The sequence below is a fragment of the Perissodus microlepis genome, chromosome 20, assembly GCF_051167445.1.
Source record: "Perissodus microlepis isolate ML-2025 ecotype Zambia chromosome 20, ASM5116744v1, whole genome shotgun sequence".
Lineage (NCBI taxonomy): Eukaryota > Metazoa > Chordata > Actinopteri > Cichliformes > Cichlidae > Perissodus > Perissodus microlepis.
The window spans coordinates 15,307,635-15,320,070 of NC_140480.1; the positions used below are offsets into that span (position 1 = coordinate 15,307,635).

At 39.1% G+C, this 12,436-nt stretch overlaps 1 protein-coding gene across 3 annotated transcripts in view; it reads right to left on the bottom strand.

Moving 5' to 3' along the window:
* Positions 1–325: 325 nt before the first annotated feature.
* Positions 326–12,436, bottom strand: part of klhdc8b (kelch domain containing 8B) — a 237,855-nt gene continuing 225,744 nt past the window's right edge. For all 3 annotated transcript variants that reach the window (XM_084916439.1, XM_084916440.1, XM_084916441.1), the window contains exon 7: positions 326–10,597. In XM_084916439.1, the coding sequence (XP_084772565.1) occupies positions 10,401–10,597 (197 nt within the window). In that variant the 3' untranslated portion in view covers positions 326–10,400. The remainder of the gene's footprint in view (positions 10,598–12,436) is intronic.

Consider the following 12,436-nt stretch of genomic DNA (forward strand, 5'->3'; position numbering starts at 1 on the left):
GACGATAGTTTGAAGGAATGAGGTTGATGTGGCGAAGCACCTGACCTTGAAATCAGACATCTAGTATCACTGTGAGAAAAGTCATTTTTTTTGTATTCCACACACTCTGTAGAAGCGCTTCATGAACAAGCTGCATTTGAAGTGGGCTTTGAAGTCAGCTTCATCTATTATGAATAAGGTGACATTTTTTCTGACGACAGCTCCCAATATGCCTCTTAAGTGACAGCCAGTGAAACAGGCACATGGAGATAGATGAACACCATTATCTTAGAGCTGGAGTCCGACAGGGAGGTGGAGGGTGGGAAAAAAAAAGGTACACAGGATATATGGAATCAGACAGCAAGTCAAAAATGTTTATTATAGAACAGGATTCATAGTCGAGGCACTACCTCACATTTAGTATAGGCACTGAACTACTGCACTGGATTCACAGCAACTACTCGGTCTGAAAACCAAAGCCTGCCAGTTACATTTACTTTGGCTACAGCTACATGTACAGCACGTCAAATCAAGACACCCAAATAATGCTAAATGTTAAAGATATAGCAGCAAAATGATCATTTAGATTGAACAAAGATACACCCATAGTGCATGCAGAACAGGCATGTGGTGCAAACTGTTATCGGTTGGTGTAATTCAAAATGTAAATACTGGTAAACTATATATAAAAGAAGGTCTGAAAACTGAAGCCAGTATAGAAATGCCTTAAACCTGCATTTTTCCCAATGGCCAGCAGGAGGCAGCAGCTTTGGTCGCCAGTTTCAAGTCATCCTAAATTCATAATTAAGTGTTTTCTGTAAATTTGAGACAGAAAAGAAGATAAACAGGGCTCAATGGTTTGGCTTGACTTGTGATTAACAAGTCATTGACCAATGAATGTGTAACAACATTTGTGATACAAGAGCCAAAACCATATCTGCTCATATCACTGAATGGCTCCAACTTTTTAATTATTCTTTTTAGCCTTCATCATCAAAGCATGAATTAGGAATGAAGGAATGGAAGAATAAAAGTCAAAGTAACTCTGGTTGTATTATTGTTCCTCTCAGAAAGATAGGAAAGCTTATTGTATGTAATCAGTCATTATTGAGTTATTAGCCAAAGTCATGCAGCTGTTAATAGGATGGATGGATTGTGCTCTAACCCATTGTTAATCCTTGTTATCGTTTTTAAAACCCACTGATTTTATCTGGTGGTGTAAGAATGTGTCTGGCAGGCTTTGGTGAGGGGAGGCAGCCTTTCCCTGTGTACATCCACGATCCTATCACCCCTAAGCTAATTTAGCCTCGTACTTCTCTCAGCTCTTTAATACAATCTCATTCACTGTGTTTTTTATCCCAACCATTACTTTAAAACACATTGCAATGTTACATTGACCTATTACAGTGACAACAACAACCACAACAATGAATACCACCAAGATTACTTCATCATTATAACCAGAATTATAACAAGAAAAGTAATGCCGGTGTATGCCCTCTATCTTTCTGTGTGAGTGGTGAATGAAAAGGAAACACTCCTCCTCCTGTAAACAGGCAGTAGCCTAATCTTGTTTGATGTTAGAGGGATTATCAAGTAGAAGAAATAATTTCTTAATAACTTTGTACATGTGTGGTGCAGAATAAGCACCTGGCATTAGCTTTATCACAATACAACATGCTGCCTCTTGTGTGACACTTAACCCTCAAGTGACTAGCTATGGTTGTTTCTAATGTATCTAATAGGCTAACCCAGTCAGAGGTATGAGTCCAGTCAGAGTGAGCAAATCAATAAAATGTATGTTTGATATGAGTATCAATACCACTTTGTGTACAATGGCACTAAAGCCAGAGAGCTGAGCTTAGCATAAAGAGTAGAAACAAAGAGTGTCTGTCTTTAGTTTAACATTCTGAGACTCTTTTGTTTGACTCGTACCAGAACAGAAAGGTTCAAATACAGTTAGGGGTGACCTTAAACTATTACTTGGCAAAGGGCAGAAATATTATGGATAGAAATTATTTACAGTAAATGAATTACTATTTGTTAAAAAGTCAAATTAAATAAGCCTTCCTTTGCAGCCACCAATAATCGGAAAGGCCCAAGCTAGTCATTATCCCTGACCTCCAGTCTTTATGTTGAGCTAAGTTAGCCAACTCGAGCTCTAGCTTCTCATTTAAATATTAACTAATTAATGAACAGTTCTCTGAACTGTTAAACTATTAGCAGCAGCCAATTTTAAATAAAATGTTATTTAATTCATTATAATTTACAATTATAAAAACAGTTACAGATTGTCCCCACTAGGTAATGAAAATGAAGTGATCTGTTTTCTAGTAAATGTTAAATTTTGGTTGAAATTGAGCAAGACACCAGGGCATGATTTCAAGTTTGACATTAGGAATTGATCTAAAATTTAATTTCTGGCAGTTAGGTCACTTGGCTTGACTCAAATCTGCGGGGTAAGTTAAATCTTTTCTAAAATGTGCTAAATGTGTTTTCATTTTATGTATATGTATATGTATATATATATATATATATATCATGCTACAACAGGCTGCCACTAGGACAGCACTAAGCGAGGCCTTATTTTTATAAACAATTCTCAAAAAAATTAAGGGAACACTCTTAACACAACAATTTTAACAATTTAAATTTTTGGGAGCTCTCAAGGGGTTGATTTTGGTTTCCTCAGACCATTATTGATAAATTATAACCTCATGTCTACAGCGTGTTTGTTATCAACGCCAAATACATCTGTAAAGAGTATTAATTTTATGAATATGTCATTCTCAGACACACATGCACACACACACACAATTATAATTATTGACAAAATATTTACAAAATAGTTACTCAAATATGAGACAAAGCATTTTTCATCATCTCATCATCATCTGATGTGAGATCCCAGTGTTCCCTTAATTTATACATTAATGGCAACCATTTAAATGACTTGCTGGTTTCCAATATATTATTTTGACTGTTAACTTCAAAACGTTTTTCATGCACTTTCATAATGAGAAAAAGAATTTAATGTGTAAAATAGGGTGTGGCGGGGCATGGTTCATGACGCGGCTGCGGGGGAGGCAGACACACCTGAGCTCGATAAGCTCATCACGCCTCCCCTATTAAACTTGCCGGGACCCGACAAGTTTTCTTGTTGTTGTCATGTATGTGTGGTTGAAGAGCTGCAGCCGAGGATGTAAGAAACAAGCAACCATATAAAGAAGTGTGTTTAAGGGTGAATATGTGGTGCCATAGGGTAAACACTACTTATCAGCAGTCCTAAATGATTGCGCTGAATGTTATGGCTGGATTTGGATCAAATAACATCAATATGTTATAACTCGGTCAGTGAACCTGAATTAATAAAACAGTACTGTATATTATGATGTAAAATCTCTCTATTATATTTGTATTTTTACAGTTGTGACATTGAATTTAATTGTTGCTGAATTGGACTCATATCTGACTCTTGCTAGTGTTAGTGTCACTTGAGGGTGAAGCCATGTAAGTGCATAGTTTTTATGTATGGTGTGATTCTATGACTACATGTTTACACTGTCATTGTAAGTGTAAAGCAGTACAGCATAAACAAGGTTCTATTTAACTGTTGCACATTCCCACTTATGCCTGGGAGAGTGTAGAAAGCTTCCGTCCCCACGTCTCGTCTTCTGTCTTATCACATTCAGTACATTCGGTAACTTTCAGTAGGCCTCCCAAATCACATTTGCAAATACAGAGCACATGGCAATACTGAGACCACAAAGCAGTTTACCAGGTTTTGTCAATCACTGTAGGGAAACAGCACAGTACAGGGAAAGAGAGAGAGATCAGAACAGGAGAGTGGATTCTGGGTTTGTGTTTCCCAAAATGTCTGTACAAACTAGTTTCTACTTTGATGCCGAGCAGTGAAAATGACAGACGCACTGTAAGGCCAGTGGTCTCCGAGATGGTGACAGTAGAAGCATCTTGTTTCAGTCACAGAATGTTTTCTACATTTCGCTGAAACCCACTCAAGAAATTGAAGTACTCATAAAATAGTACTCATAACCTTTGTAGGCTTTTATATTCCAACAAACATAGTATCCTTGTCAGAAATATACAAAGTGTGCTTCTACACATCTCATCTGACCCACATGGTAAAAAATAAAGATATATCTTTTAGTCTGTGTATGTCTATTAAAATATATTTTCAGCCCAAGCAAAGCTTTGCAAGAACACCAAACCAGTGACAAACACTTTGGGGAACCCAGCTCAGATCTGGACAACACTACAACACATCTGTCACCTCACGACCTCAATCCACAAGACAAACAACTGGAAGCCAAAATAATGAACAAATAGGAACAATTAACAACAAAAAATACTCATATTTAATCTTGATCACTTAATCAAAGACATGTTTGTTTTTTCTTTCTTTCTTTCTTTTATTTTTCCTTTTTTGGGGTTTTATTTTGGGTTTTTTTTGTTCAGCTCCAAAGACACAAAGAATAAAAAGAACTCATGGCTATGCTATGCTAATGTAAAAGCGAACACATTTATGCTACCGGCGGGTGTTGACACTGTTCCCTGTTGCCCAGGCAACCGGGAATCCGTGCTGAAGCTGCCCGCACAACAAAATAGAAAAGAGAAAAAAAGGAGAAGCTTTTCATTGTTGAAAAAACGACACAGTTCTGATTGGATTCAAACTGAAACACTGTAACTTAAGCATTTCCCACCCCTCGTCTTTGCACTGTGCTAAAAATGCACCCCTGTCGTTTTGTCCTAACCTGAGTCTGCTGGCCTTATTTTTGTGAAGCAAGGCACAAGGCTGCCTTTACCAAAACATGGCCCTGAATGTGTCGTGGAGAAGACGGTACATACTGTATCTGCAGTTTTAAGAGGTAAGGACACACAAGGCAACTTTTTCTTTTTAATTTGTTGGGGGAGGGGCCCTGGGAGTCTCATTTGTTGCTTGAAAATGTTTTGCATTAGTTCCCTGTCAGCAGCGCTCTGTAGTGTAGGATGATTATTGTCATATGGTCGGGCACTTGGTTGCAAAATTGCTTCACACCTCAGGTTCTGAAGATTTTTGAGCCATTTCGTGTAGAAACTCTTACCAGTTAAAAAACCATATTAATGCTGCTGTCATGAGAAGCAGGATCACAATACATTGTGGCTTTCAACCTGTATTGCTAGAACACATTTACATAGACACTTACATATGCTTGTGCATCACTTGCTCATGGTCTTCTAAAACAGAACAGCACGTAATTAGCTGCTACCTGTACTGAAGCATCCTGATCTTTTGTTCTGTTTCTCAACCTGCTGTCAGACGCTGCAGAGGGATCTTACTGCAGTGAGTACACAGCCTAGCACATACATCACATCAAGAGCCAGAGAGACAGACTTTCACGCCGAAGGACAAATTCTAGACTTACGAGACGTCTTCTCAGTAAATCCATCATACCATGTTAAGGTCAGAGAGGTGGGAGATTTTTTTTATTGTTATTATTAAAATGCCAGTAGAGACCGCAGGCCAAAAGAGAGAGCTAGCTCTAGAAAAGTCCCAGAATATCTCAGGAGACTGCAGTGTGGCAGGTAAACTGGATCCAATAGCTGCAGCGACAATAGCTTGCATTGTACAACCTCCAGAAAGCAATAATAGATGGTGAATGTGTCATGGTGTCAAAAAAAAGCTCACATGCACCTACACAGGCATAATAACAAGCATTCCCACAAGCAGATACACATGAACAGCTACACATGAACATGATTGTAGGACACCAAGCTGACTAAAAACCCTTAGCCCCTTTAATCTCTGCCTGACACTTGTTTTTATGAAACAAGTCAGGCCGTTTTAGCTTTGGATGTGTGGAGACCAAATCAGACACAAAAGGAGGGTGAAATTTGCAACTATTGAAAAAAACATCAAATGCATGCTAATGTTGCTCAGTTGCCACTGGAAAAAAATGTACGTTTAAAAAATGAAAAAAGAACTACTGTAAGATATATATTTGTTATTAGCAACTAAATAGCTATGAAATGTGAGCTTTCACTTGTAGAGGCAAACCCATCCTGGGTTCTGATTGTCCTTACTTTAAAATTTTCAGGTTCACATCTGCCTGTGGTGGAACAGAAGCCCCTCCTGTGGTCTTCTTCCTGAGGCTTTTTCCCTATCTGAATTAGGGGTTTAAGGACACATGGTGACACATGCTGTACAGACTGTGAAGAGATATGATTTGTTAAACAGATGTTTGTTAAATTACGGTATGTAAGTACAATAAATTAGCTTTAGTTTTTTAAATAGGGGGTTCTTTCAGCAGATTTTCTTTCTGGTGTTTTCCACCTTCTTACCACCTGCAGCAAACAGCTGTTTCCACATAAAAAGCACTGGTAGCTCCTCAAGAGCTCGTGCAGGTTGCCAGAAAAACGCCTCCAAATGTTGCTGTGTGTCAGCCGCCCCCAAGCTAAAGTACGAACCAAATTAACTCTGCTTATGTCCATTAACCATCACAGGGCCAGTCTCACTGTCAGTTCCTCTCAGTGGCATACTGTAGTATTACAATACGTACACATATGTTCCCTGAGCCTTGTTAAGATTATTGTGTAAACTGTCAAGACAGCTAATTGTTACTTCTCCTACTGCAGCCATGAGCATGGGAGTGTAGTGAAAAAAGACAAAGAAGAAGTGTAAAAAGAAACTAACAGCTGGAGATATTTAAAAAAAAAAACTAACAAACAAGCGAGACGGCCAATTTGACAAATTATGACCTAAATTTAAACCAACCATATACTATGTGGGCAGATTACATGCATGTAAATATACACATTTTACCAATTCTACAAATTCTTCTATTCTACAAAGTCATTGTTCCAAAGACATCCACGATATGGCCAGGCATCCATACGGACAGAGTCCTGAAACAACCGAGCTGTTGAGAAAGAATGTCCAAACGTCCAAACAAATGTATCCAGACGGACCATGCATGCATTCACGCTTGCTTGGCTCTGTGTACAAGCAGGTGTGTGTGTGGTGTGTTTTCAGTGTGTGTGCACACATGCATATATGAGCTTCTGACTTGTACCTAACGTACTCAATTAGGTGCACACAGTGCAGCGCCTAAAATAACTGACTGTCAGCTGGCATCTCATCTGAGCCCCTGTGCCTGCAGTGCTCTCTCACAGCAATACATGTGTGAGTCTGTTAGCACGGTGCACCAGGGTGTGGGCCAGAAAACATATGAAGCAGGTGGAAAGACAATGAAGGAGACGTATGTGTGTGTGTTTGCATGTGTCTTAGTATGAATAAAAGCTTATTGTGGGGGCCAGAGACAGCTCTTTCTTCCTCTACTCCTGTGTGTCTCCAAGTTTTTCTGCGGATTAAGTCAATATTTCACTTATTTCAAATGGTCTGGATGTAAGTGATCAATATCATCTTTAAATGTTAAACCATGTCATTATAGTCGGTGGGTTATATAAAGTATTTTTGTGTATTAGTGTCTCTACTAATGTTAGCTAGTGCCATTATTTCTAGTGTCTTCACTACTGTTCCTGCCTACTATGGCTATAATAGAAAAGTTTATAATTTAGACCCGAGGTTAAAAATTCTCAGTACCAAACCTGCTAGGCCTTAAAAGAGTGCTGTGTTACAGTAAATGAATACAGTAAAAGCTGCTGATTGGATCTGTGTTTGCATATTCAGAAATGCCACCATTATGGGAGAACATGGTTCAGCAGAATACATAAAGACCAGCAGAGACTACATGCTGCACAGTGACTTCCTTTGCTTTCTTGCCCAAACTCTCTCCTGTTCTCAGGTCAGCGCATCTGTCACAAAACATTGTGTACTGCAGCTTTCTCCATTAACTATTTAACGCAAAGACTCACCTTTGCCCAAACAATCTAAAATCTGTCTTTTTCAGTGTGACTTGATGAGGTTACTGCATTGGTGGTGGCTTGGAAACGTTTGTAGCAGCTACAGATGTTGAAATCACGGCACTTACAGTAGATTCCAGTGAGACCAAGAATAATTGGAAACTACCAGTCCTAGAGCATAGTGGTCAGCCATTAATGTCCTTTCTTTTATAACAGAAAGCATATAAGAGACGGGTGTTACCATTTTGAAATGATCTATTTGTGAACTATGTGTTAAGCCTAATCTTAGCCATTTTGGTAAAAGCTAAAATAATGGAAGGTGTTTTTGTTTTTCTTGTGTGTTTTGTTTTTTGAGTGGAGTTGGAAAGTATCAGCTAACAAACCTCTGCTAACTTGGTTAGCTTGGTTAGCCTGCTGCATTAGTAAATAATTTGTAATTCAAAATGACGTTAAATACAGTGATAATTTTGGTTTGTGAAAAAACAATTTTTAAACCAAATACTTAATGAAAAAACAGAGTTACCTTTAGTACACCCTAATGCTGAACAAGAGGATGTCAATCAGAGAGCCTCTCCCTTAATCATGAAGCCTTAATCTAACTCAGACTGGTGAGTTTAAAATTGGCCAACAGTAAAGCTGTCATTAAGCTATGTGTTCAAAATATCTTTTTTTTTTTTGTACAAGGCTGTAACTATGTTTATTTCTGCTGTCTGGCATTTTAACATAGGACTCTATAGGGATTAAAACACCTTTGGCCATCAGAGGAGCTGCAGCTTCAGGCACTTTTAGGCTTCTTTTTAATTTGCCTTTTTTTGCGCAAAATATCTAGCTTGCTAGCTTGCTAGCAGACCTATGCCAGAACACACTAAAGGAAAGCCTTCAGTGGAAGGCAGACCAAGATCAGCATATAAGCACACATATCATCCTTGCTGGCTATAAAGCAAGCCAGCTAACAGATTGTAGGCTAGCTAACATTAGCCAGTGGTAAAAACACATTTACACATTATATTTGTACAGCTTTCTAACTACTTTGCCCAACACTGATAACTAAATACACTAATTATATTTTATGTAATCGATAATGCGAGAAGTAGCATATTTTATGTTTTTTAAGCAAAAAAACCCCCAAAATATTGTTTGGATCCTACTGAAAATGCAGAGTAAGAGCAGAAAAAAGACGGTACTGCAGAAACTTTCTGTGAACTTTTTCAGTTTTGTTTCCTGTGCAAGCCACAAACTTTTCAGTCTCCTTTCCTTTTAGCCACACAGACATGAATATTTTATAGTCACAAGATGGATTTTTTTTTTGTTGCCAGAAACACCTTTAAATAGACAACTCTGACATCTATGTTCATGTGGCGAAGAAAAAACTATGATGATGTTAGCTCTGTCACGCCCAAACATCATATTTCAAATCACTTTTCTTTCCATAGAAAACCATGAAACTGTCCAACAATACTCATGTCAACCCTAATTCTTAAATACTGTATGGTTTTAACTAAATACATAAATGTCCTCACATGTTTATACCCAGAGAGTGATAAAACTGCTAGAATCACGATTGTAAAATCCTCTTCCCAGTGTATCTGCAATCTGACTGATATGAAGTTAAAATAAAAATTTGGGTTATCTGGATGCTTCTGTGCAGCACACTTGAAAAGCCCTACATTTATTCTGCCATCAACTACATCTGCGTGGTACAATGTAAAGTAGCTCTGGAAGTGATTGCTGTGATGCACTGATGGACAGATGTGAAGCATATTGAGGTGATAAGCTCAATCACAGCCAGTTTTTCAACTGAAATGAAGGAAACAGTGTCTGACTCAACATCCATCAGTGGTTGACTGATTGGAGGAAGTAGATGGGCTTGCAGCTGCATGAGTTGCTCGTGGTGTGTGACACCAGGTCGTGGTTGCTTTACACGCATATACACAGAACAAAACAAACCAAACAAAAAAGTGAGAAGCCAAAACAGTCATTCGTATTCTCAGAACCTCAACTGTCTAAAACTCAATATAGTGTTGTTTCTAAGGTCATAGAAAAGTGTCTGAGCTTGCTGTTGCAGCAGTAGGGGAGAGCAACAAAGAGATTCAGATATGGCCCTATGTTCCTTTATTATCCAGAAAAGTACCCTGCTTTTATTCAGAAAAATGCTCAACAGTTCAAAGGCGTGTTATTTCTTCAGACACGGTGTCTGTTTTTTGTTTTTTTGCTCATTTTCTTCTTCCTTTGATTTCCCCAGAGTAAAAAAAAAGAATTGTCAGTTTTCTGTCCTTGCCAGTCACAGCAGTCCACTTGTATGTCCTTAATCTTGTATTCATCCAGAGATGTCACAACCTGTCTCCGCAGCTCCTGTCAGAAAATGTTTGTCAAATGTGAAAAAGAGTTTCCCACAGCCCGGTGCACTAGACGAATCCATCAGCCGGACATAAAGGTAGAACAGTACAAGCAGGATCTGTGGATCCATTTCATGTGTTTGTGTCTCTGTTCACGCACATGAAGAAAAATATCAGTGCCAGTTTGCACATATTCTTGCTCGTGTGTTCGTGTGTGTCTTTGTGTCACACTGCTTCCTGCATGCACAGGGCCTCCACAGCATTACTGGGTCCCTGTGAAACTCCACCAATTACAAACAGCATGTTGGTCGCCTGCAGAAGAGCAGAGGAGCAGCGTGCGGTGGGCATGGGTGCCACGTACTCCCAGCGCCGCTTCACTGGGTTATAGCTCTCCACCGAGCCCAGCGGCGAGGGTTCATTGCCTGCAAAATGAAAAACAGACATATTAGAATGATGACAGTGATGCTTCATGTGGGGAAGTAGGACCATTCAGAGGCTGTATATTAACATCCACTGCCTGAACAGTCCAGACAATATTTCTTCAAATAAAAGACATACTTAATGGATAAGTAAAATATGGTAAGTGCTGAAAAGAGTGCATGTTTGGATACTTAATGTCAAAAGCTGACATGTTAATTTCGATGCAAATGCAGGTTTTATGAGCTCCAGGGTTTGACTCTGAGAGGGGCGCAACAAAACTACATATATAAAAAAAACAAAGCCAGAGGGTTTATTTAAGAATGAAACTTTTATGTCAGCTAAGACATGCTAGGTCTCAGCCTGGATGCTGATTCCTCTTTCTGAGGCGCACTGTGATCTACTGCTTTTTCTCTTTCCCCCACTCTCCTCCTCTTTCACCTCAGGTACAATGGTCGCTGTCATTATACATCAAGATGCACTGTGTGTGTGTGTGTGTGTGTATCTAAGAAGAACTATCATCTTCATTTTGTTAAAAGAACAAAGTGATAATGCCGAGTCGGTCTCGCTCAGGCCGTGGTTCCTTCATCATGTGTAGAAGACACACTCATCACAGCTCACACACACACACACACACACACACACACACACACACACACACACACACACAGAAACATATTCCTTGTTGCTTTGGAGCTCAAAGGCTTCCTGTCATTTGTTTGATTCTCAACCCGCAGACGTCATGTCAGCGCTCCTCCTCCTCCCTTTGACCTTCACTCCTCATCATGACTGCCATTATTCTTCCCTGTTATCTCCTTTAACACCTTTTCCATTTTACATTACTAGTTCCTTTTTTAATTCTTCCCAGCCTCATTTTTCTTATTCTCATGCCTCATTTCTAATTCTTATCAAACGCTTAGAAACAGTCTTTCTTCAACTTTACGGTTCTTAACCCTGCTTGCGAGTCCTCCTCCACCTGCTCTGTTCATTCTACTCTATTCTTTCTCCCATCGAGTCCATCAAACCTCCTGTTCTCAGCTCTCCTGTTCTCATTTTGGCTTTTCTTTTTTCCACTGCGAAGCCTCTCGTCTCAGATTCTCTTCCTTTCTTCTGTACCTGTCACCCCTCCAACCGTCAGCCTCAGTGCATTGTTCGCCTCTCCTGTTTTCTTGTTCTTTGCCACTTCTGAAAATTGCTCTTCTGTTTTTTTTTTCCTGCTCTCCCTTCCCTTTTGTTTAGCTTTATGTAAACACAACCCTTAAGCTGCTGCGTGTACAGTAATGGAGTTTGAAATAAAATGACTCATCCCATTGTAGTGACATAAAAAATGACCTTCAGAGTAAACTTTTTAATATAATTTTTACAGTCATGACGTTTCACTATTGTTTATCATATGCCTTTGAAGTATTCTTATTTTATTACCTTTGGGGTTAGTTCCACTCAGCTGGAGCTATGCAATCAAAGATCTATTGAGTTTTCACTGATGGCAAAAACTCTGAGTATAACTGAAGAATGGTTACTGAAAACTAGAAGAGGAGACACCCCAAGGACAAGACAGCTGGGTTTTTCTTTATTTTTCATAACAATATAAATCAAATTAATGAACACAGAGAGCAACAAGAGAAGTCGTGATTGTAGTTCAGTACTGAAAAATACATCCATCCTACGCTTATTATGCTAAGACTTCCCACGTTGAAGGGAGAGACCAAACCATGAGAGAGAGCCCGACAGATTGAATCTCATTACAACAGAAGTGAACTGTGGTTTTGCACTGAGCTCTGATAAACTACATTATAAATCATATCCGTTTATAATGATCCCATTACCCCTCAAAAAGGTCTGCA